The sequence below is a fragment of the Rhamphochromis longiceps genome, linkage group LG9, assembly GCF_057381845.1.
Source record: "Rhamphochromis longiceps isolate RC_006_pf linkage group LG9, R_longiceps_female_GT1.1, whole genome shotgun sequence".
In the NCBI taxonomy this organism is placed as follows: Eukaryota; Metazoa; Chordata; class Actinopteri; order Cichliformes; family Cichlidae; genus Rhamphochromis; species Rhamphochromis longiceps.
The window spans coordinates 2,983,837-3,010,607 of record NC_140565.1 but is presented as its reverse complement, the minus strand read 5'-3'; the positions used below and the strand labels follow the sequence as shown (position 1 = coordinate 3,010,607).

The window sequence follows — 26,771 nt, the reverse complement described above, 5'->3', positions numbered from 1 at the left end:
TTTAAAATTTGAGCATTTTTATGTTCCTTGAAACAAATGTTTCTTTATGTGAATACGTTGATATACATTCATTTAAGTGGCTCCGACGTGTTTTCTTCAAACAGGATACCCGACAATCCCAACATTTACCAATATAATAAAAATAATATACTATAGACATAATAACATCCAGAGTAGCTATAGGATCGCTGCCTTGTGGTTGCTGAGCTGATGATACAGTATATGTAGTCAGTTATGGTCAAAGTTTTTTTTTAAACTCACCTTTTCTTCCCAAATGAAATCAGACTGAGCATGTGTGCTAACACTGTAGGGTCTTTACCTTCAGACAACATTTGTTGACTGCTAAGTGGTGCTATATGAATAAAACTGAACAGCTCCAAAGGTGTTCCTGAAATTTGGGTTTATTAGAACAGAACAGGGCCCTGTTTCAGGAAGCCGGTTTAGAAAACTCAGAGTGAAAAACGATACGCAGGGTTGAGTAACCCCGAACTGTCCAACTCGGAATATTCGGTTTCAGAAAGGCTGATAACAAGTAGTTCAGTCAACGCGGAGTTGCTTTAACCCCAAGTGAAGCGCACGGACGAGGATACATAAAGCCCTGATAAGCGGAGCACAGATTAAGCGAGTCACCATGGAGACGGAGGGAAAGAAGGCGCGGTCAATGTATTTCACAGCGCTTGAGGCCGAAATTCTGATGGCAGCATATGCCGATAACATGCAAATTCCGCGGAAAAAAGTAACACAGCGACAGCTGCAAAAGAAAGTGAGCATGCATGGCAAAACATAGCCGACAGAGTCAATGCGTGAGTGTTAATTTAAACATTGATCTAGGGATTTCCACCCATTTAACACGTTATTTTATCATATGTTATTTTATTTGTTATTTTATACATTTTATTTTGTGACGTGATGTGAGCGCAGGTGCAACCCAACAGGCCCCAAACGTGCCTGGCAGCAAGTAAAAATGAAATATAAAAATATAGTCCAAACAGGTGAGGTGTAATTGTATTATGAGCCATAGTGCTTGGTCTGTTTGTCCCATGTAAATCAATTGCAGTTAGAGGCTACATTAATTTTCCTTCTGTAAGCACTTATTGAAATTATCTGAGCACATTACAAGTACATATTTGCTTACTCTGTATGCTCAAATGTGACCCCGTTATAGCCAACAGAAAAAAAGCAGAGGCCCGAAAAACAGGTGGGGGTCCTCCACCACCACCACTCACAGAGGCTGAGCAGTTGGCCCTCAGCCAAAACAGTGGGCGCCCTGTGGCTGAAGGCATCTCTGCGGGGACATCCTCTGAGTCAATAACCCCGCAAGACACAAGTGCCTACATAAGGGGTAAATTCAAAATAATACATGATGTGCATACATCCTTTCTTCACAGTCACCTTCGCAGTGCTGCTCATTCATTTGATAAACTCTTTACCATAATGAATTATTTTGTAGTGAAGTTATTGTCCTACTGATCTTGCCTTCCCTCAGTCTTGGTTGTCTTTGAGAGCATAATGACAATGAAGTGTAAGGTGCTTGGTATGTTTGTTAATTGCCATTTGGTCCCTTGTAAGTTATAAGTGACCTGTATAAACCTCATATTCTATCAGTTGATGGTGATGGTGTACTGCATCTGGTGCAGCCTCCTGTTGAGCCAGACCAACATGCAGTTGTGAGTAATACTCCACAGATTATATGAGTTTACAGTAGAACAGCAATGTTGTTTATTTCTTTACTACAGGAAAATAATGAAGAAACATTGACAGCTGTTACAGAGGAGGAAGCAACAGAGACACTTTATGAGGTTTACATCTTTTAATACTTTGTGTACAGGAAATACAGGCGACCAATAAAGCCAGTTGAACAAAAAATCTGTTTATTCTTCTTTCAACATGTTGAGGTGATGGGTCAAAGGAAATGATTGTGACATATGGTGTCTCTGACTGCGCTTCCATCTTGTATGTCCGTGCGAGGGTCAGGATGTTCATGGTTTGGATCACTGCTGATGTTTGGTTCAGAAGGACAGTGTTCTCCTCTAATTGTGGCAATGTTGTGAAGAATCACACATGCCACAATAATGTCACATGCCCTTTCTGGGGTGACCCTGAGTCTTTGCAGGCACTGGAACCGGGCCTTAAGCATTCCGATAGTCATTTCAACTCTGGCTCTTGTCCTGCAATTAGCCAGATTATATCGCTGCTGTGGGCCCGGTTCAGGGTCAGGGTAAGGGGTAAGCAAATCGGGTAAACATGGATACCCCCTATCACCAAGCAAGTAGCCAGTGAACTCTCCTAAGACAGAAGGATACACTTCAGTTCAAATGTCCCTGAAGCAATTGGTCTTTATATATTTTAAAGTATTTTCAACTCACCATGTCCAAATTTTGTGCTCAGTGTACATTCACGGAATATTTGTGAGTCATGGACAGAGCCTGGCCACTTGGCTTCCACATTTGTGATAATGTTGGCAGCATCACATATGATCTTCACAGTGCAGAGAACACAAATTAGCATCCATTACTATAGTGAAATAATTTGTTAGTTTGAAATGCTACAGGGAACTATGTACCTGTACATTAATGCTGTGGAAAGACTTCCTGTTCACATAGTCTCCTTCATTTACTGAAGGAGCAATGATTGGAATGTGAGTGCCATCTATACAGCCAATCACGCCTGGGAACCCTAAAAATAAATGTAAAATTTAAGTAGTAGTTCAAGTATCACCACATCATGAATTGAGTTTTGTTCATCCTGATACCTGCAATTTTGTGGCATCCCTCTTTGATGAATCTTGTGGGTCTATGACCGGGGAACACCACAGACGAGTGCAGGAGACGTTTCAGTGCAACTGTAACATTCCTGACTGCCCGACAGACGGTAGCCTTGGAAACGTGCTCAGCATCACCAATATTATACAGAAAGCTCCCGTTTGCAAAAAACCGAAGTGCAATACAAATAATATGTACAGAACTGAGAGCATGTCCGCGATGTGTCACATGAGCAATATTAGGCCTGAGGATGTTATCCAAATAACTTATAGATTGTGCTGAAAAACGGTAACGTTCACACAGGAAATCATCAGGAAATGATAAAATGTCCAAACGCGCTCTAATCACTCTCTCCCGGCGGAGAGCTCTGCGGAGAATTTGGGCTTCACGATCTACTGGCTCTTCAAGGAAGGGGCACGCCATGTCTGACACTTCCTACTGTCAGGTTTCCGACAAAGGGGCGGAGACAGTCAGGGTTAGTTGTAGTAAACCTGCTAGGGGGCAGGTTAGCTTCACGGCGTGTGTCGTCATAGTGACTCACTCAGGCTGCAGCTGAACTCGCTTTGTGAAACCGAAAACCCAGAGTTTTCGTTAACTCAGGGTTTACTTACTCAGTTTTTCCACTAAACCGGCTTCCTGAAACAGGGCCCAGATCTCAGCAGAAGGCTGACAGGACTTTTACCCACAAAATAAACATAAAGTACAGAGAAAAAAACATTTAAATCAAAAGAGATGAGGACAGATTACTACACCAAACCATAAAAACACGTTTACTGGATTTGTTGTGTCAGGGGTGGAACACTTCAAAGAGACCCTGAATAAGTGTCCCTAGATTCTCTTCCCTTATTTAAGTCACAGCTCAAAACATACTTGTACGGCTTACTCACTTTAATACAGATGTTGTCAAATCTTGTTTATTGTTTTGCTATTTTTATTTATTTTAATCTATTTTTAATCTACTGCTTTATTGATACATTTTTCTCTTTGTAAGGTGACCTTGGGTTTCAGAAAGGCGCCCTCAAATATAATGTATTATTATTATTATTATTATTATTATTATTGTTATTATTATTATTATTATTATTATTATTATTATGCGGACTGTCATGGACCAAGATGACTTTGGCATCCACCAACATGCCTGACGGACCTCAGCTTTGCGGATGACATCGCTTTGTTTGCTGATATCTGGAAGAATATGAAGACCGTGACATGAAAACTTGGAGCAAGAGGCAGCCAAAGTGGGCTTGTGGATTAGCGGGAACCAGATCAAGGTTATGAGGATTGGTTACATGACGGTACAGGATCCCACAGGTAGGACAGCAATGTCTGGAGGAGGTTAACCAATTCCCCAACCAGCATCCTTGCAAGCGACGGAGATACTGATCAGTATGTCGGATTGTGAAGGTGGGTGCGGTCTTCCAGCGGCTCTGGCTGATCTGCTTCACTCCAAAGACCGACCCGGGCCCTGTTTCAGGAAGCCGGTTTAGTGGAAAAACTGAGTAAGTATACCCTGAGTTAACGAAAACTCTGGGTTTGCGGTTTCACAAAGCGAGTTCAGCTGCAGCCTGAGTGAGTCACTATGACGACACACTCCGTGAAGCTAACCTGCCCCCTAGCAGGTTTACTACAACTAACCCTGACTGTCTCCGCCCCTTTGTCGGAAACCTGACAGTAGGAAGTGTCGGACATGGCGTGCCACTTCCTTGAAGAGCCAGTAGATCGTGAAGCCCAAATTCTCCGCAGAGCTCTCCGCCGGGAGAGAGTGATCAGAGCGCGTTTGGACATTTTATCATTTCCTGATGATTTTCTGTGCGAACGTTACCGTTTCTCAGCACAATCTATAATTTATTTGGATAACATCCTCAGGCCATATATTACGCATGTGACACATCGCGGACATTCTCTCAGTTCTGTACATATTATTTGTACAGAACACTTCGGTTTTTTGCAAACGGGAGCTTTCTGTATAATATTGGTGACGCTGAGCACGTTTCCAAGGCTACCGTCTGTCGGGCAGTCAGGAATGTTACAGTTGCACTGAAACGTCTCCTGTACTCGTTTGTGGTGTTCCCCGGTCATAGACCCACAAGATTTATCAAAGAGGGATGCCACAAAATTGCAGGTATCAGGATGACCAAAACTTAATGTATGATGTGGTGATACTTGAACTACTACTTAAATTGCACATTTATTTTCAGGGTTCCCAGGCGTGATTGGCTGTACAGATGGCACTCACATTCCAATCATTGCTCCTTCAGTAAATGAAGGAGACTATGTGAACAGGAAGTCTTTCCACAGCATTAATGTACAGGTACATAGTTCCCTGTAGCATGTCAAACTAACAAATTATTTCATTATAGTAATGGATGCTAATTTGTGTTCTCTGCACTGTGAAGATCATATGTGATGCTGCCAACATTATCACAAATGTGGAAGCCAAGTGGCCAGGCTCTGTCCATGACTCACAAATATTCCGTGAATGTACACTGAGCACAAAATTTGGACATGGTGAGTTGAGAATACTTTAAAATATATAAAGACCAATTGCTTCAGGGACATTTGAACTGAAGTGTACCCTTCTATCTTGGGAGGGTTCACTGGCTACTTGCTTGGTGATAGGGGGTATCCATGTTTACCCGATTTGCTTACCCCTTACCCTGACCCTGAACCGGGCCCACAGCAGTGATATAATCTGGCTAATTGCAGGACAAGAGCCAGAGTTGAAATGACTATCGGAATGCTTAAGGCCCGGTTCCAGTGCCTGCAAAGACTCAGGGTCACCCCAGAAAGGGCATGTGACATTATTGTGGCATGTGTGATTCTTCACAACATTGCCACAATTAGAGGAGAACACTGTCCTTCTGAACCAAACATCAGCAGTGATCCAAACCATGAACATCCTGACCCTCCCACGGACATACAAGATGGAAGAGCAGTCAGAGACACCATATGTCACAATCATTTCTTTTGACCCATCACCTCAACATGTTGAAAGAAGAATAAACAGATTTTTTGTTCAACTGGCTTTATTGGTCGCCTGTATTTCCTGTACACAAAGTATTAAAAGATGTAAACCTCATAAAGTGTCTCTGTTGCTTCCTCCTCTGTAACAGCTGTCAATGTTTCTTCATTATTTTCCTGTAGTAAAGAAATAAACAACATTGCTGTTCTACTGTAAACTCATATAATCTGTGGAGTATTACTCACAACTGCATGTTGGTCTGGCTCAACAGGAGGCTGCACCAGATGCAGTACACCATCACCATCAACTGATAGAATATGAGGTTTATACAGGTCACTTATAACTTACAAGGGACCAAATGGCAATTAACAAACATACCAAGCACCTTACACTTCATTGTCATTATGCTCTCAAAGACAACCAAGGCTGAGGGAAGGCAAAATCAGTCGGAAAATAACTTCACTACAAAATAATTCATTATGGTAAAGAGTTTATCAAATGAATGAGTAGCACTGCGAAGGTGACTGTGGAGAAAGGATGTATGCACATCATGTATTATTTTGAATTTACCCCTTATGTAGGCACTTGTGTCTTGCGGGGTTATTGACTCAGAGGATGTCCCCGCAGAGATGCCTTCGGCCACAGGGCGCCCACTGTTTTGGCTGAGGGCCAACTGCTCAGCCTCTGTGAGTGGTGGTGGTGGAGGACCCCCACCTGTTTTTCGGGCCTCCGCTTTTTTTCTGTTGGCTATAACGGGTCACATTTGAGCATACAGAGTAAGCAAATATGTACTTGTAATGTGCTCAGATAATTTCAATAAGTGCTTACAGAAAGAAAATTAATGTAGCCTCTAACTGCAATTGATTTACATGGGACAAACAGACCAAGCACTATGGCTCATAATACAATTACACCTCACCTGTTTGGACTATATTTTTATATTTCATTTTTACTTGCTGCCAGGCACGTTTGGGGCCTGTTGGGTTGCACCTGCGCTCACATCACATCACAAAATAAAATGTGTAAAATAACAAATAAAATAATATATGATAAAATAACGTGTTAAATGGGTGGAAATCCCTAGATCAATGTTTAAATTAACACTCACGCATTGACTCTGTCGGCTATGTTTTGCCATGCATGCTTTTGCAGCTGTCGCTGTGTTACTTTTTTCCGCGGAATTTGCATGTTATCGGCATATGCTGCCATCAGAATTTCGGCCTCAAGCGCTGTGAAATACATTGACCGCGCCTTCTTTCCCTCCGTCTCCATGGTGACTCGCTTAATCTGTGCTCCGCTTATCAGGGCTTTATGTATCCTCGTCCGCGCGCTTCACTTGGGGTTAAAGCAACTCCGCGTTGACTGAACTAATTGTTATCAGCCTTTCTGAAACCGAATATTCCGAGTTGGACAGTTCGGGGTTACTCAACCGTGAGTGTCGTTTTTCACTCTGAGTTTTCCAAACCGGCTTCCTGAAACAGGGCCCCGATGACGAAGATTCGTCTGCTCAACTCCATCATTATACCTGCCGCGATCAGGCACTATAGGCGACTGAGCCCAGCCAGTAGCGGTTTTTGATACGGGCGACACGGGCGGTTGCCCGGGGCGGCATCGTGGTGGGGGGCGGCATCACGGGCATCGGCAAAAAAAAAAATTGCTCGTACTCATGCTGCCCCGACGTCAGCCAGCGCGTATCGGGAATGTCACAGGCACCGATCGGTTTTCTATCGCCCACTTGCTGGGAGTAAGAGCGCCCTCCGCCTGCTGCTGGCGGCACAGGGAGGAGAGGGCGGGGTGGCGGGGAGTCTCTGGCTGGCTGGGGCGGCGTCTAATAACCAACTCGCAAAACAAAATAAAAACAACAAACAGATATTATGATACAGACTTATAATCTGCACCGATGTTTGTTCTACATTCTATAAAGTGAGCGCGAGAGCCCTCGGTGCGCCTGCGCGCTGCTGAAGTCAAAGTAAACTTTAATGTCATCTCCGCTACAGACAGTCCAGCATATAGAGACGAGACGACGAGGCTCCAGTTACAGCAGTGCAAGTAAACAAACAATAAATATAAGAAGAGTAAGAAAATGAATATACGCTTTAGGACTCGGGGTAAAGGATCAATAAAAATTTATAATTTACAGTTTGATGATTTAAAGTCTCGCACACAACACATCGAAAGGGGAGGGGCCAGCTGCTTCCAGATAGAGCACATTTCATTCATAATGATGTAAATCCAAGCCCATCATGTATTCATGATTTGAATCCTGGGTTGTGCGAAATCCTCGAAATAAACCATAGACAAAGTGAATCTGTGAACTAAGGTGTAGGTTGTGGGGGATGGGTGTTCATACTGGAGGGCAAAATTAAAACCAATGGAAGATGGACAAGAAAAGTTCAAAGCCATCAGGTGCTCAGTTTAGAAAAAAGAGAAAAGAAGAGGAGGAGAAACGAGCAAAAGATGCAGGCTCAAAAAAATGAAATTGGATGGGTGTGACATGCATAAGATCCAAACTTGTAATTTGAACTAAATAATTCCATGTTTCTATGGTGAACGTAATTAAATCATGTAGCATCTGCATGAAATTCAGCAACTTAATTTGTTCTTGTTGAGATGACATCATACGGTTAGTTGCCTGGATCCAGCCACTCTTACTAGATTGTATAATGTCATCTCAACAAGAACAAATTAAGTTTAGGAGTACATATACACTAAGTTTATTGTTAATTAATAAGAAAACTCCAGACGATTCCATTCTGAGCTGAAGAAGCTTCTGATAGGTTCGTAGAGTCCATGTGAGTAAACTGGTGGCACAGCTGTGGATGCATATAAAGCAAAACACAGAGCCTGTTTCTGTGACATGGGAACATCAAGAGATGTCAACAAAACACCAGGAACAGAATTGTGGAGCTCCATAAGTGTGGCTCAGTTTGAATACAATTTGGTGCCATTTACAATTAAGAAATACAGACAGTTTCTCTCTTTACTCTTAAAGTTAACAAATATGTTTTTATATTTATCTAAAAAAATAAACAATCAGTCTGATTTGATGTTACAATTAAAAAAGTGTTTTTATCTGAAGAGTTTGTAAATATCTGGTTTCAACTGTATATTTGATGATGTTGGTGATTGGCTTGATTGTCAGCACAGAGAGAGAGAGAGGAACAGAGAGGGAGAGAGACTTTTGACTTTTCACACAACTTTATTTACACCGAATTAAAAACAAAAACAAAAAAAACTAACACAAAAATGCTACCACATAATCACAACATCCATTGTACACCAAACATTAACTAAGGTACCCAGCACACACACTTAAAAGTTAAGCACAAGTGTCCCATCCGCTCCTACTGAACACAAAACCCTTCCAATGCCCCACACAGTGTCAAAGGAGTCCAGACTGTTAGTCAGAGAGTAAAAAGCATGCTCTGCTCTCAGACGGGATGCCAACAGGCCCTTTAGACTTTGCACAACATCAGTCCAACCCTGACCCAGCATCTGGTTCTTCCTAGTCTTCCATATTGCCAGCTTAGCTGTGCCAAACAAAAAATTAATCAGAACCAAGGTCTGTCTCTTCTGCACTGAATACTTCGGGCCAAAGACAAACAAAGGTACAGAGAAAGTCTCCCCTAAAGATTCCACCCACTCCTGCAACAAAGAAAGTAAACCCACTAACCGCGGACAACAGACCACTAAGTGCTCCAGCGTCTCCCTCTCTGAACAAAAAGGACAACCCTCCCCAGTGCTTGGGTCCAGGTGGGCTCTGTGTCTGTTCGTGGCTATTGCTCCATGTATAATCCTCCACTGGAGGTCAGCCATCCGTTTTTCAACAGGAGGCTTATACAGGACCCTCCACCTGCCTTTAGGGTTAGAAACCGAAGCAAAAAACTCAGTCCATCTTGACTCCCTGATTCCAACCAGAGAGAGGAAATTCAGCACCTTAACACAGCAGAAATAAAGCTGCTTCCTGCCACAAGAGCTGAAACTATCCAGCACTGGTGTCCCCAGGGAGAGCAGCATGCCACTCCCCTCAGGCTGCTCCTCAAAGGCAGGACTGACCGTCAATGAAGGGAAAACATATTCGCTGTCATCAGCCCATCGATCAGCCAGGACACGGTCTCCAGCAAAGTCTCTCAGTGATGGCGACAGAGATTGCCAAACTTCCTCCATAATCCTCTCCAGCACTCTGTAGGACTTAATGCCTGTGACACCACCAAGTGCACCCATAGACATCCTTGTAAGATGACCCAGTTTGACAACGCCAGCCTCCACAAACTTGGACCTTATTGTAGCAGAAGAAAACACAGTGCTGGGAAAAAAGTCATTAAAAAACAGCGGCTCCTCGAAAAGCCACATCCCAGGTCTGGGGTCAGGAGCACATGTGACCTTCAGCGTCCGCCAGGCGTTCACCACCGAGCTGTAAAATGGCACAAGTCCAGACAGATCCACTTGATCCAACTTCAGAAGAAAGAGGTGTTTATCCAATCCAAGCCGGCCCGCTCTCCTAAGCAGCAACTGAGCAGAAGCCAGCCAGCTGTGACCACAGCCACACAGCAGCCTCTGTGCCGTCTGTAGTCTAAAGGCTGCTGTTCTGGACAAAACATCTATCAGGCCTTGTCCCCCCTCCGCCACAGGAAGATACAGGCCCTCCTGCAATTCCTGCACATCCTTCTGATCCGTAATAAAAACATTAACATCATCAGCATATGCCGACACAATGACAGGAGGGCTCTGAACCATATCTGGCAAAGAGAAACCCCTCAACTTGCTTCTCAGTCTGCAGAGAAAAGGCTCAATGGCAATGCTATAAAGCTGTCCAGAGATAGGGCAACCTTGTCTAATCCCTCTCCGAACCGGCACAGGACAACTAAACCCTCCCACCTTTATTATTATTATTATTATTAACCTTTATTTAACCAGGAAGATCCCATTGAGATTAAAAACCTCTTTTTCAAGAGAGACCTGGCCAAGATAGGCAGCAGCAGATGTCTCACAGTTACAGAAATTACTCAAACACAGGCAGCAACAACACACATGCAACAAAGAATACAAATAAAATAAAAAATAAAATTCAAATAAAATAAAAAGTCAGTTAAAATGACAATCAATCTAATTGAAACAGTTGCATGTTATGGACTTGGCCTCAAGGATTCGTAGTTTAGATTTAAAATCACTTAATGAAATGAATTCAGTCATTTTCCTTCTGCAGTTACCTTCACAACACAGCAAGCATCGCTATACAACAGCTTCACCCAAGTGAGAAACCCCTGCCCAACACCAAAGGTCTTCAAGGTGGAAAAAAGAAAATCATGGTCCACACGGTCAAAAGCCTTCTCCTAATCAAGAGAAACGATGCCAACTTTAGCATTGTACACTTTACAAATATCAAACACATCTCTCATTAAAAATAAGTTATCAATCACAGACATATCTGGAATACAGTAAGATTGATCCACACCAATCAGCAGGTCAATGACCATTTTCAGTCTGTTCGATAAAACCCTGGAAAGAATCTTATAGTCTGCACATAAAAGGGCCGCTGGTCTCCAGTTTTTAAGAAGGGCTAAATCTCCCTTCTTTGGTATGAGAGAGATAACTGCACGCCTGCAGGAAGCTGGAAGTATCCCTTCTATAAAACATTCCTTAAACACATCCAGCAGGTCCCGACCCAGAAGACTCCAGAAGTGCTTAAAAAAGTCTGATGGTAAACCATCTATTCCTGGAGCTTTGCCTGAAGCCATCTGAGACACCGCCGCAGACAGCTCATCCAAGGTTATATCCCTGTTCAAAACGTCCCAATCCCCTGGGCTCAGCTGAGGAAGCCCCTGCAGAAGGTCCGAAGCAGAGTCCACATCACAGCAATCCGCACTAAACAAGTCCGTGTAAAAGGCCACTGCATGCCGTCTCATCTCAGCCGGATCCGTGGTCACTTTTCCATCCGAAAGCTGAAGACACACCATCTGCTTTCGGTGAACCAAAATGTGATGTCCACATATGTGGACGCCAGGTCCTAGGAGGTTAATAAAGTTGTTGTTTTTTTACAGTAATCTTTTATAATGTTTTTGGAAACCATGGCAAAATATAAAAAGTGTCTATATATTTATTAAAACAGTGTGGATCACCTGTGTTAAACGGAGGAATAACTTGAGTAAGGAATCAGACCTGTTCTCAAAGGCAAAGTGAAAATGCGAGTCAGCACTACAGACCTTTTTTCTCTTTCTCATATTTGAATAAACAATAAGAAAACAAAAACGCTTGTAAAGCCAAGAAATGCTTGAAATGTTTTACATTTTTCAGGCACCAATGCAGTTCCTGAGAACTCCAGAAACCTGGTTTAAACACAATATACCCTCTCTCGTTAAACTAGGGTTCACCTGATAGGTGGCTGGATTCTAACATTAAGTACAGGCAGAAGTTATGTAAAAGGAAACATTAACTAACAGATCACTGATTCTGTTGTAAAGGGGTAATTACTTCACACAAACCTCGTACGGCTTTTAGGCTGAATAGAATAGTTCAAATAACTTCACCAACTGATTTACAGGCAGTGGCTGCAGGGCATCACAGACCGTGATCAAAGTCAGCTCATAAAGTGCATGAACGCAATAAAACTGCAGAGGTGATGTGAGTGTGAGTTTAGATACATAAAACTTCTGACCTCGTTTGGCCCAACCATTAATTCTCACCCAGTCTCCATTTTGTACATGTAGAGAGATAAAAACAACTTCTAAAATAAATAAAGGTGCACTTTAGTTCAGTTTATTGTGTTTGTGAGGCACAAAGTCCAAATTCATGCTGACTGCTAAAAATCAAACAGCAGTTTGTTTTCTTTCTTCATTTAAATGACCATAAATGGAAACTCCATCCAACCTCTGATCAGCAGCCTGCTGGAGAGGATTTAAGTGAGGGGGAAGAGAGGAATACACAAAGAGAGGTGGACAGATCTGAGGTGAAGATCATGCTCTGTCAGAAACACTGAGACGACTGAAGCGGTGGAAGGTAAGAAGCTTCACTGCTCCTGATGTGCTGACAGGGAGAGAAAAGGCTTAGTAATTAAAATGTCTTAGGCCAAAAGAAGCACTCTGCTTGTACCCCAGTATGTGCAGTCTGCACAGCAGAACTTACTAAAATATGACACAGGGCTCAGGAGGAGTGGGTCTGCACGCCTGAATGTCCTCATGCAAGAGACTGAACTCCATCATTGCTCTGATACAGCCATCAGAGTGTGAGTGTGCATGTGATTCTTGTGTGTGTGTGTGCTTATGTGTGTGTGTGTGTGTGAATAGGTGAGTGAGGCTGAAAAGTGAGTGCTTATTGACACTAAATGAATCTGAAATACCAAATCATTCAGTATGGCATCTTTAGTGCACATGGTGCTGTTAAAAATATTTGGGGGTCAACCCACTTCTAAAATCCATCCATCCATTCGCTTCCGCTTATCCTTTTCAGGGTCGCGGGGGGCGCTGGAGCCTATCCCAGCTGTCATAGGGCGAAAGGTGGGGTACACCCTGGACAGGTCGCCAGTCTGTCGCAGGGCCAACACACAGGGACAGACAACCATTCGCACTCACATTCACACCTAGTGACAATTTGGATTATCCAATTAACCTATCCCCACAAGCTTCTAAAATGATTTTAAAATATTAATGAAGTTAGGATAAATAGGAAAATGTCTTTGAAAGGTGCCAACATAAACCAGGTAATGTGCTGTGTGTGTTTCAGGATGTGGAGGCTCGTGCTGACTTTCACTCTGTTTTTGGGGGGATCTGAAGTCCAGCTGCAGACAGTGACCTGCAGAAATAACAATAATGGTCCAGTGGACTGGTATGTTTTTAAAACTTTACACTTTACAAGTCTGTAATGAAGTCATTTGCGCTCATTCTAATCACATCCTGCATATTAACAAAGTCCCCTGGGTTTCATGCCTTGACACACTTGGTACCCTCTCAATCTGCAGGACAGTCCAACAGTTCAGTAGTGTTTATTCATCTGAGACCGTTCATCCATTCATTTTCTTCCACTTATCTGGGGCCAAGTTGCGGGAGCAGCAGGCCCAGCAGAGAAGCCCAGACCTCCCTCTCCTCCACCTCTCCTCCAGCTTGTCCGAGAGAACACTCAGGCGTTCCCAGGCCAGCCGAAAGATATAATCTCTCCAGCGTGTCCTGGGTCTGCCTCGGGGCCTGGAACACCTCACCCAGGAGGCGCCCAGGAGGCATCCTTGTCAGATGCCCGAACCACCTCAGCTGGCTCCTTTCGATGTGGAGTAGCAGCTGCTCTACTCTGAGCCCCTCCCGGATGGCCAAACTTCTCACCCTATCTCTGAGGGAGAGACCAGCCACCCTTTGGAGGAAGCCCATTTCCACCGCTTGTATCCACAATCTTGTTCTTTCGGTCACTACCCATAGGTAGTGGTGGTCCCGGGACCCAATCTACCGTAGATCAACAGGTAAGTTGAGAGCTTTGCTGTTACACTGAGCTCTCTCTTCACCTCAAAGGACCGGTACAGCGTCTACATCACTGCAGCTGCAGCACCAATCCGTCTGTCGCTCTCCGGCTCCCTTCTTCCATCACTTGTGAACAAGACCCCGAGATACTTAAACTCCTCCACTTGGGGCAGGAACTCGTCCCTGACTGGGAGTGGGCACTCCACTCTTTTCCGACTGAGGACCATGGTCTCAAATTTTAGAGGTGCTGATTCTCATTCCCACTGCTTCAGACTCGGCTACGAACCATTTCAAGGCTAGCTGGAGGCCATCACCCAATAAAGCCAACAGAACCACATCATCTGCAAAAAGCAGAGATGAGATCCTGAGAAAGCCTTCCTCCACTTGGCTACGCCCAGAAGTTCTGTCCATAAAAATTATTAACAGAATCTGTGACAAAGGGCAGCCCTGGCGAAGCCCATCACCCACCAGGAACGAGTTCGACGTATTGCCGGCTATGCGGACCAAGCTCTCTCAATGGTTTCATAAGAACTGAAAGGAAGTCGAAGTCAGCAGCGCTCCACCCACATTATACACAGTTCAGATTTCCCCTCCTGACCTCTGCCATTGAAAACAAATAGTATATAACAAAGTTTTGTGATTAACTTTTCTTACTGATCAAATACTTATTTTCCACCATAATTAGCAAAAAATTCTTTAGTAATTGGTGTGGCACGGACTCCACACACACACACACACACACACACACACACACACACACACACACACACACACACACACACACACACACACACACACACGCACACAGGATTTCTGTGTTCATAACTCTTTGCGACTTTCAGCTGTTTCACTTTTCAACGTGACAGCACAGGTAACTCCAGGATAGGGATGGGTATCGTTTAGGTTTTATCCGATACCGGTGCCAAACCGGTACTTTTGAAACGGTGCCGGTGCTTAAACGGTGCTCAAACCGGTTCTTAAAGAATGGAGAACACAAACTTTGTCCTCTCATGTTCAGCTGTTTTTTTGTAAAAAGATAACAATGTTAGCCTTTTCTGCAGCTATGGGGCATATATGGTATCACTCTTGGCTGGAAGCAGTGCTTAAACAATGGAAAAAACACAAACTTTGTCAAAAACCTCTCATGTTTAGCTGTTTCCCTCTTTTTCTTTGGTCATTTTAGCCTTTTTGGCCAGGGTGAAGGGAGCATCTGCCATCAAACAAGAAGACAGCCGCATGTAGCTATGACGGTGTTTGCTAGTTCACCTTACGTGCATTAATGTAATAATGTGGTTAGCCTACTCAACGTAAATTACACACGAACAACAGAGAAGAACGGCTGCTGCTGCATCATCATCCTCATCATTTCTGCTACACTGGCAGGGCTAGGGGCCAGGACTCTCCTCTTCGCGTTTTTGGGGGATGTTGCATAACAGGCACCACACCCGCAGTAGATGCGCTCGGTGTGAGGTCTCGCAGCAAGCTATCAAATACGGCGCATTTCTGGGCTTTTAAAAAAACGCTATGAGTCGCCAGGTGTTTCATCGGATTCGAGGTGTTAGCTCCTTTGACAGTATCACAGTATCAGCTTAAAGCACTTGTTGCTGCTGAGTTTCCATCTTTTGCTGTGAAGTACAGCCAGACTTTTGACCGCTTCGCCTTGGGCATTTTAAATCTGTAGCTCTGCATAAAAGAACGTACGTACCTGGACCCACCTACTATCCTCGGAAACGTAAAATGATTGGCTAGAAGTGTATCACAGCTCAGGAAAAAAAAGCACCGATATATGTGCTGCTTTTCGGTCTGGTTACTACCGTTTATGTCAGAACCGGTGCCATCATGGCACCGGATACCGGTACCCATCCCTACTCCAGGAGCATCCCCTGCTCTCACGACTCCTCACACACTCTTCTCCTCACCTCCTTCATCACTGTACATAAATAGAGCAGAAAGAGCATGATTAATTTTAGTCCACACCTAATTCCTCTGCCACCTCAACGCTGCCCTGAGAGCTCACCATACTGCAGCAGGCCAGAGACCACACCCCCACCTCAATCAGACAATGTGATTTTTTTGGATTTTCTTTTCTCATTTTGTCTCTCATAGTTGAGGTATACCCAAGATGAAAATTACAGGCCTCTCTCATCTTTTTAAGTGGGAGAACTTGCACAATTGGTGGCTGACTAAATGCTTTTTTGCCCGACTGTATGTGACTTAATTTTTTACCTCCCAATAAGAAGTTTTCATTCTTCCTCATGTTGGAAAATGCCACTAAGAGTGTACGGAGAGCATCAAAATATGATACGAAGGGGTTTGTGATCAAACCTCTGCTGATGTTGGGTGAACCGGTGCATCTAACAGGTTAACATTTTCACTTTGGAGTTTGTTTCTTTTCATGTCATGTTTTGTTTGTTTCTCATCAGGTTCATCATTTACAAAGCACCTGGAGAGATTATCCCTAGATCTAACCCTAGAAGATATAAAAACGAGATGAACTACTTGTACATTGATTCAGCAAACAGCGAGTCCTACATGCACAATAAACCCGGCTACAAGAACCTCAAAGATCCATCTGGTGCCTTGGCCAACACCCTGAGACCAATCTTGAAGAAAATTAGAAACATGGTGAGACCATTAGTTTGGTCCAGTAATGGTCCTCTACCAGAACACATGATTTAATGCATTTGCTGGAAACACTCAATACAGGTACACTTGCAGATTTAAAGTGTGAATGCTGTTTTATCATGAGTTTTTAATTTTAGCTCCATGAAATGGAGAGAAATAATGATTTGCTTAAATTCTAGGTGCTTAACAGTAGTTCTGACATATCCAGTTGAAACTATTACAAGCGGATGCAAGGGATTGAAGAAAAACAATGTCTGGGTAGTGCTGTCAGTGGACAAGTGAAAAAAACAACATGCCCACTTTAGTCGAAGAGGCAAAAGCGCATCACATGAGACAGCTTCAGGCAACTGAGGAATTTTTATTACCAGGAGAAAAAAATCCACGTCCAGAAGCAGGAATTAGATTAGATTCAGTGTTTTCACCATTTCACAAACGTCTATGAGACTGTGCTGTCATGTAGGCCGAGGAAGTCTCGTGAAAGTGTTAATGCAGATTATTTCTTTTTTTGCATGATTTACAGCTGCCAAACTTTGGATTCATCAGCTACAGTGATCAACCTCCAGGATGTTCCTCACATACCACATTTGGCCACAGTAAAGGTAAAGAAAGCTTCTTTTTACAGACAACACATTGTCAAACATATAAAACAAACACTGTAAAAAAGTTTGTTAGACTATTGATCTTATAAAATGACTGAATCATTATTATGAAGGCAGGATTAAAGTGCTTTGAATAAATCCTATTCCTTATTTTATGACCAGCACTGTAACTGTTTACTGTCCACAGGGGTGATCATGGTGGAAAGAGAGAGAGCTGGGGTCTGGCTCTTGCACAGCACACCTCAATTCCCCTTCAGAAGAGACCAAAACAATTTCTGGCCTGAAACTGGATTCAAATTTGCTCAGACGTTCATCTGTGTAACTTTCAACTATGACCAGTTCACACGGATCGGTAAAAAGCTCAATTCGAACTCTGGACCTTTCACAATTTAAAGCCCAGAGGCTGATCTAAACCTCACAGTAAAGATCTTGTTTAACTCTTTCCAGGCAAACATCTGCAGTACATCAGAGCTTTTCCATTTGAACATGATATTCCAGATGATTTCCATCAAGAGCTCATAGATGCAACAAAATGGGTTGAAGTTCCCCCATCGAGTGATTACCAAACACTCACATCAAGAGGAGGTCTGAGGTTTTATAGCATTGCTAAACAACAGTTGCAAGAGCCAGGTGAGATGTCTGCATGTTTAAAGGTTAAAGTAATAATCATCCTTTAAATTACACTGTGGAGGTATGGCACAGACGACACAGGAACTCCAGCTTTTCACTCCGACTTTATCCGTCTCCACATAACTTTGCGCCACACACTTGACAACAAACCTCCCAGCAACCTGGGTGTGAGTGGAGCCCCCTAGTTGGCTGCCATAACACCAGTTTTTGTTGGTTAAGCTTTTAATGGTTACAGTGATATTTGTCTGGTTTAAGACCAGACAAATATCACTGGGGATGAGAATGGATGACTTGGAATCTTTAAAGAGAGGACAGGTTTTAGGATCAGCCTAGCTCAATGCCAGTTAACATATATGTATTTACATCCAAATAGAAATTTAGGCGATGATATTATAATGCTGCCTATAGCTGCCGACAGTTGCTGCCTATCTGAAATCCACGTACTGTTATTCACTTTGTTACTGACGTTATGTCTTCATCAATGGCTGAAATGCAGTGTCTGAGAAGAGAGTGTGAGTGTAAACGGGTTTTAAAATGTTCAATGTTTCAAAAAGACAGGAAATGCTTTAAATGCTCCTTGATCCTTTTGCAGATGGAGACCTGTACCGCACTATTGCCCGGGCAGTTCGGAGTCATGTGTATGTGCAGACGTGGCCCTGCCAGAAAGATCGGGCCAATTCTGACTGCTCAGGCCCCAATCATGTGTACAACATTAAAACTATAAAAAAGGTTCTGGGTCCTGCTAGTACATGGAGTCCTACAAAGGACCATTCAAAGTGGTGTGTGACCAACAGTGAATCCAGCAGTGAATGGACCTGTATAGCTGATGTCAACAGGGCTGAAACCCAGTATCAGAGACGAGGCGGGGCGCTGTGCATTGTGAACAGAGACGTAAGAGACAAGTTCTGGGAGTTTGCTAGAGAGTTTGATGAATGTAGTACGACCCCAACCACCATGGACATTGACTGTGAGCCTGACTCTGACCCTGTCCAGGGCAAAAGAATCCACTTGGATCCGTCAGTGATAGGCTGAATACAGCTCAACTTACTTCACTGTGGACTTTACCAATCCTGCCGTTAAATATTAAAAACATAAGGGAAAGGAAAGATTCGCAAGTGTTAGTTTAATTATCATTCTGAAAAGATGTGTGACAATATGACAAACAATAAAATAATAAATCTGGATAAAATACATCTGGTTTATGTTATGTTTGTTATGCTTTCACTCATTGTCATTTATTCTGCAGTTGTTGACCCTTTCTGCAGTGCCTCCTGGTGTTTGAATTTCTGCTTCTTTAATTTTCTTTCATACCTAAGAAGATGAATTAATTGCTTAATTAAAAGGATACAAATACAGCTTCAATTAACTTGTGTTTTTGAACAATAACACAGTACTCACTTTGAAACATGCAGTCAAAATAAATTAAACACTACTTACACACAAAATAGTGTAATTTATATTTACATTTTTAATGTTTTTTATTTTCATTTGAATATTAAGGTTTTCCTAGAAGAAGTTCGTTAACATTTTGCTGATAAGTGAAGATTCTCAGGAGAAACAGAAAAACAGGAGACCACACAGGACTGTGTGAACTTTGTGTGTACATTTGTTTGAAATATTAACGAAATACTGTGTCAACACAAATTTGATTTTCCCAGAAAAAACAGGATAAAAAGGAAAAACTGAAGATCTCTCAGATATTGTATCCCTTACTATTTGCTCCCCATTTTATTGCTTAATAAGCTCAAGGTTTAGTGTACTTGAACTGTAAGAAATAGAATCAATTTCAATTACAATTCCATACAATTGTATTTTATCTTCAATAGAACACAGAAAAACATCAAATGTTTGAACTGAGTAATCATGCCATTTTACATTCGCCTGCTATGAAGCCATGCTGCTGGGATAAATGCAGTATGTGGTTTAGCATCATCATGCTGACACATGAAGGCCTTCCCTAAAAAGGATGTCTGGATCAGAGCATTTCCTGCTCTATAACCTGTACATACTGTTTAACATGTACGCCTTTTCAGATGTGAAAGCTGCTATGGCATTAGGCACTAATGCAGCACCATACCATCAGAGATGCTGTTTTTAGACTGAATCATCTTACTAACCTGTTATCAACTAATCATGTGTAAAATGTTCCAACAGTTCTTTCTTTCTTAGTATTACTTTCTGTTCCAGGGTTCTGTTGCCCCCATCGCAACATTTTTGAGATGTTACGGCAAAAAAGAAAAGAAAAGAAGAAGTTCCAGACATAGTAATTATGCAAAATATAATGTGATTCTCAGACATGTTTTAAAAATACATGAGAATCCTACAAACCGTGGGCCGGTATGCTACTGGAGCACCTGCAGGAAATCCATTTAACATCTGAAAAGTCAGATGTCCTGAGATATGCATAACAACAAATTACCTCTGAGGCAATAACAGAGTGACCAAATTACTGAGAAGAGAGAAAACAGCTGTTTAGGTCAGTTCTGTTTATGTCATGTATTTTTAAGGGACAAAGTCCACGCAAATATTGACTGGTCTGAAAGTTTGAGGATGATAAGCTGTAAACAGAGACCTGTTCCTGTAAATGTCTAATCAAATAAAGAACACGCCAGGTGAACGCTGTTTTCTATTTTTCATGCTATGAGGAGTGTTAAAAAGATGAATCAGACAGAAATGCATTTGCAAGTAGAAGTTTGAGAACACATCGTCTAAATAAAAATTATGTAAACAGAATGTGACTGAAAAAAAAAATCAAAGCAAAAGAGTTCTACTGTCTAATGTTTTCATTAGAACCATACATCACTTTCTCTTAACCACCACAGAAGAGAAGAGCTCCTTTCTACACTCAAGCTAAAGCTTTAATAACAACGAGCACCACAATTCGGATAATTTTCTTCGACTTCTCTGGCCCCGATAACATGATCCAGTCCAGGATGCTGAGGGAGAAGCTGGAAGACATGCAGGTGGAGGATACACAGGTCCAGTGGATCAGTGACTTCCTGACAGGCAGACCACTGTTTGTGAGACTGCAGCAACTGAGCACCCTGTTCTGTCCCCTTTCCTCTTCACCATCTGTGACTGTCTCCTCCAGAAATTCTCTGATGACATGGCCAACTCGAGACCGCTTCCTCTCATCTCATGGTACAGAGTGTACACAGTCCTTATCAGACCTAATAAGGTTAAGATATTTTATCAACATATAAATGATTATATATCTCCAAGCATAAATAATTATATGTTTCTAAGCACAAATGACAACCTAAAAAATATCAATTCTAACAATTACAAGTGCTTTTCTGATGAAGACTTTTTTAAACTGTGTCCAAAAGTCCTCAGCAGTGGAAACACCACAGTTCAAAATCCCAAGTGCAAACCTTTTTCTCTGCAGTCCTCAAGATGCTCTCAGCTGTTTAACTTTAGGTAGAGTAGAAAAGCTTTACATATTTCAATACCACTGAGTGTTACATAAGACCCTGAAAACAAGGTGACAGTTGCTTCCCAAGCAAAAACCTCTGCATGTGCTCAGAAATCACAACAAATAAGACAATAATAAGACCAAACATATAAGTGACATAAGAGGCTAGGGAAAGAGCAAGCATGAAGTGAGATGCTGTTTGTGTGTGTACATGTGTGCACACTTGTTCAAGGTCCCTCTCGTTATGTACCAGTGTGATAAAGTCCTGAATGCAGCCTTCAGTTCTGAGCCTTAAAGAACATACACTCAGCAGCAGAATAGAATCACGTATAACTACATTTATACAGTTTCTAAATTACCAATTATTACATGCACATTCCTGCAACAATGTGATACAAAATGTGAACTACAGTTGGTGGTTTTAGCATGGAATGGCATAACAAGCAGGCTAGTTTCCAGATTAGGGCATAAGTTAAGTCCTGATTTAACTCAGTAAAAAGTGAATCACATTTGAAGCAGAAAACCCGGGGTTAACCCTGAAGTTACCTGGATATGACAAAATCTCCTCTTATACTAGAGGCCTCTGTTGTCAGGGGTGGAACACTTCAAAAAGACTCTGAATGACTTGGACATTAGGACAGACGCCATAACCACTGAAGAAACTGCAGCCGTGATCAAACTCCTTGAGAATGGCAATGCATTGGGCATGTACATGGTGTCTGCAGAAATGCTGAAGCACATCAGTGCCCCGTCAGCTTATGTTGGTCATCGGCACAAGTGCAAGAAGATTGGCTAAGAGGAGTTACAGTAAAGCTCCCCAAGAAAGGCAACCTGGCGGACTGCAACAACTGAGGAATCACACTATAGCCGAAGACTTCATAAGGCCCTGGACCAGAAATTCCGGGAAGAACAAGCCGGATTCTGCAGTGGCTGGTTGTGCACAGAGCAGAATTTAATCCTGTTCACAATCACCGAACAGACTTTGGAATACCAGCAGCATCTCTCGATTAATTTTGTCGATTTCACATAGGCATTTGATAGCGTCATATGGCATCCCTGAACAGTTCATCAAAATATTCTGAACCCTCTACCTTCGATCCAGTTGCTGCGTCCTCACAGAGGATCGCTACATCACCACTGAGACCGATATGAGGAAAGGGTGCGTTCTATAAAATAAAATAAAAATATTACTGCATTGTGGTTTAGGTAAAAAAAAAAGAGAAATTAATTCACTTAAATGCGCATTCATGTGAAAATAAATACACTTCCAGACCAAAGCCAAAATTTCCTTTCATGTACAATAGTAAATGGAACAATGCTGCCATCTACTGGGCAAAACTTAATAAGCAGTACTTCTTAAACAGAATTAGCCTGCAGCACAAAATACACATACCTGCAATAACATGGGACATGAGTAACCATGGGTTTCCAGCAACAGGATCCCGCCCAACTATCAAGAGAAATTTCAAATTATTAGACACGACAGTCTCCTCTAGCTGTTAGCTGCTAGCTCAGCGTGTCCATTTTTCCTACCGTCTAACCCATTAATTGCGAAACAAGATCATAAAACTGAAATCTACTCAGATGCTACTGTATGGGCAGTTCATGCTGTTAATGCTGTCATGTTAACCTCAATGGGGATCTTCAAATATGTTTTAAACTCATGTTCAGTCAGGGCGGACTGAGGAAGAACTTACCACAGCAAAAGCTTCATTGCTACTAAAGGGATAAGCTTAGGGAAAGCCCGTTTACCAGTAGCAGACTTCCACTGCGGATTTTCAAAATAAAAGTTTTAAAATCAAATCTTTCAAAATAAACCCATGGTTGCGATCCCAAGTTTAACAGGAATTTAACCACAACAAAACCATGTTTATTATTTTACATCGTTACACATACTTTCACTTACCTAACATTAACCGACTTCGTCCCTTCCTTACTCCCCGTGCTGCTCCTTGTCTATAGTCTTATTACTTCCCAGATCAATTATTGCAACTCCCTCTTATTTGGTCTCCCCAATAAGTCCCTCCATAAACTTCAACTTCTTCTTTCTGCAGCTCAGGTCATAACTCATACTCCATTAAGAGACCATATTACCCCAATTCTTCAACAGCTTCACTGGTTGCCCATAGAAGCTCAGATAAACTTTAAATATTAAATTCTCACGTTTAAGTGCATCCATAACCTTGCCCCTCCTTATCTGTGTGATCTGCTTCAAATAACCTCTGTTTCCTGCTCTCTCAGATCTTCATCTGCCACTCATCTTGTTGTTCCTTCTGCTCATCTTGTCTTTCAGTTGCTCTGCTCCTCGGCTCAGGAACTCACTTCCTCCAGTTATAAGAAATATAGATTCCGTTCCCTTATTTAAGTCACAGCTCAAAATTATTATTACTATTTATTATTACTCATTATTATTACTATTACTATCATCATCATTATTATTATTATCATTATTATTATTATTATTATTATTATTATGCAGACTTCTATGGACCAAGATGGCTTTGGGATACCTTGGCGTCCATCAACATGCCAGACGGACCTCAACTTCGCAGATGGCATTGTTTTGTTGGCTGACGTCTGGAAAAACATGAAGACCATGACATGAAAACTTGGAGCAAGAGGCAGCCAAAGTGGGCTTCCGGATTAGCGGGAACCAGGCCAAGGTCATGAGAATTGGTTACGTGACGGCACAGTATCCCACAGGTAGGACAGCAATGTCTGGTGGAGGTGAACCAATTCACCACCCTGGGCAGCATCCTTGCAGGCGACAGAGATGCTGATCATTAGTCGTGTGTCAGATTGTGAAAGCGGGTGCGGTTTTCCAGTGACTCTGGCTGATCTGGTTGATCCCGAAGATCGACCGGGCTACAAAGATCCATCTGCTCAACTCCATCATTATACCTACCGCGATCTGCACTTGTGATACATGGAAAACATCAGCCAAAATCGCCAAAGACTCAATGTGGCTCAACACTCATGTCTAAGACGGATCCTCCCTGTTTCTTACTCGGACCATGTCACCAATGAAGAAGTCCACCGCCGGACTGCCACATGTCCCCTCAATGACATTGTGACTGACCGGCCTTTTGGGGGACAAACACTGTGCCAACTCCCGCACCAACTGCCCAAGATCACCATCCCATGGAACCCACCCCTTGGAAGACACAATCCAGGCCGCCCCCGTACAACATGGCGGAGGACTTTCATCGGTGAGTTACACACCTTAGACAGCCGAAGCTGATCGATTGTGCTGGCGGAGATCTGCCGCCCAATGCAAACAGCAGGACCTAAGTCTAAGTAAGTCTCTGTTGTTAGACTAACAGAACACAAACCATGTGAAACCTCTGGGGACACTAAACAGCTGCAAATTTACTGGGTTTCTTTTTACTGCTGATGTGGTATTATAAATGAGTTTGAGTAAATTAACATTTAGTATTGTCAGAGAAAATCACATTTTCTCAGATTCTAATTTCTAGGATTCTTCTAATCTGAACAGAACAATAGGACACCATATGCTAGTTAGACTCTTTAACAGTGTGTGTATGCTGTTGTTGTAATGAGAGCAGGTTGCATTACAGAGTTACATAATGAGACTCTCAGCAGTGATACTTCAGCTTCTTCCCAGCGTAACATAACTGCTGGCTTGGTAAGCTGACACCACATGCACACTGTGTGAGACTGTGTCACCAGAACTCCTGTTACTGTTGTTGGAACAGATACAAGTTACAGCAAAGGTAATGCTGCCTTCATGTCCAAAGAAAACACCAAACTTTCGACTTTTTTAAGTGAAAACTTTTTGAGTTTGTAATAAACAACATGTTTTGGAGAGGAAAATGAATTTAATACAGGACAGAGTTTGAAAGCCAATAAACATAGATTGCATGTAAATATAGTTTTTTTATGCAGAGTCTTTGAAAGCAATGGTTACAATAAAACATTACTTATCATAAAAGCTATGAATGAGTATGTTTTCATGAAAAAATAAATATAATTGACGTTATCAGTGCACCTTTTATGATTATGGCTCCTCAGCATTCAGCATTATAATTGTTTTATGACATTAGATGCGAAAAAAAAAACTTCTATTGATTAAAAAAGTAGAATATAGTTAAGTGGTAACCACCAGAACCACCTCCGTATTATTTTTGATTTAAATGGTAGAAACGCAAAAGGACGACTTTTGCATTAAAACAACATGTTTTTTTGTTTATTTTTCCTTTTTTGTTTGTTTTTGCTATAATATAATGAGCTCATTTATTTTCTTTTTCTACGCATCTCTCTCTTTTAGCTTTTCTGACACGTTAATGCAACATTGATCTCCCCCACGAGCGCTTAAGTAAACCGCGCATGCGTCTCATCACCAGAATCTGCGATCGTGCAGCACTGTGGGTCCCGTTACTAAAAGGAAAATCCCAGGAAGTGTGACGGGATAAGGTGGCTGACGGACCCGGTGGGCCTGGGCGTTGTGTCAGCTGCAGACACCGGACAGCGCTGCGCTCAGACGGTTACCCACAGAGACTCCAGAGAGACTGCGCGAACTCTTGGAGCTGGCCAAGGTACGAGTCTCCGCGTCTGCTGCCGCTGGTCTCCTCCGAGGTGACAGAAAGCTGACGGTTCTGTCGGTATCTGCGACAGCCTTGATAACATCATACTTAACAGATCACACCTGTGTGTTCAAACCAGTAATATTATGTCATCACCGAGACCTGTGGCAGGGATCGATGGGACCTCTTTTATCCACTTTGGATGTCAGTGTCTTCCACTGATGTTTGAGGATGGTGGCTCAGCGCGTTCAGCACTTTTACACAATGCTGAACAAACAAACAAAGTCTCAACTTGGCACATAAAACTTTAACAGTGAACTTTACAAGAAAATGTTATTCAACGCCGTTTCACAAGTTTTTGATGATGGTCGGAAATAATTAGGCATCCATTAGATTATTTATTTAGGTTGTAAAAGCATGTTGAAAGGATGGATATCATACTCAGATATAATTAGGAAACTGTGGCTGATTCATCATTGTATATATTAGTAAATATAAAAATGTAACTTTTGATAATTAAATTCTGTATGACTCATTTTGAAAATTGTACTGTACACTCACCTCTAAAAAGTTTTCTACAGCTCTGTTCAGAGCTTTGACATCATTGCAGAGACTGCAAAAAGAACCGCTGCAGTTTCTTTTTAAGCCATAAACCAGTGAGCTTCCCAGACAGAACTAAGCATGCATTCTGCCAGTGATGGGTCGGTCGAAATGGCTCTCAGAGCCGGATCTTTGAAGTGAACAAGGTTTTTTTTTCTTTCTCCTGCCCTCTCTTTCACTTTTTTTCGCT

At 42.3% G+C, this 26,771-nt stretch overlaps 1 protein-coding gene and 1 long non-coding RNA gene across 2 annotated transcripts; one reads left to right on the top strand and one right to left on the bottom strand.

Annotated features, from left to right (window-relative positions):
• The first annotated feature begins 13,447 nt into the window (after positions 1 to 13,447).
• LOC146661532 (plancitoxin-1-like) lies at positions 13,448 to 19,054 on the top strand. Its single transcript, XM_085419440.1, has 6 exons — positions 13,448 to 13,548; positions 16,592 to 16,793; positions 17,314 to 17,392; positions 17,580 to 17,744; positions 17,840 to 18,022; positions 18,615 to 19,054. Exons 1-6 carry the CDS (start codon positions 13,448 to 13,450, stop codon positions 19,052 to 19,054), a joined length of 1,170 nt encoding a protein of 389 aa, XP_085275566.1.
• A 222-nt stretch (positions 19,055 to 19,276) lies between these two features.
• LOC146661531 (uncharacterized) lies at positions 19,277 to 22,883 on the bottom strand. The gene is made up of 3 exons (XR_014913181.1): positions 22,831 to 22,883; positions 22,529 to 22,603; positions 19,277 to 21,192 (listed from the first exon to the last, which is right to left on the bottom strand). It is a non-coding gene; the product is annotated as an uncharacterized LOC146661531 (long non-coding RNA).
• Between the last annotated feature and the right edge of the window lie 3,888 nt (positions 22,884 to 26,771).

Coding starts and splice junctions, on each gene's coding strand:
- LOC146661532 (XM_085419440.1), top strand. CDS start 13,448: ATGTGGAGGCTCGTGCTGACTTTCACTCTGTTTTTGGGGGGATCTGAA. Junction 17,393..17,579: donor CACATTTGGCCACAGTAAAG/GTAAAGAAAGCT, acceptor TACTGTCCACAG/GGGTGATCATGGTGGAAAGA. Junction 17,745..17,839: donor TGACCAGTTCACACGGATCG/GTAAAAAGCTCA, acceptor AACTCTTTCCAG/GCAAACATCTGCAGTACATC.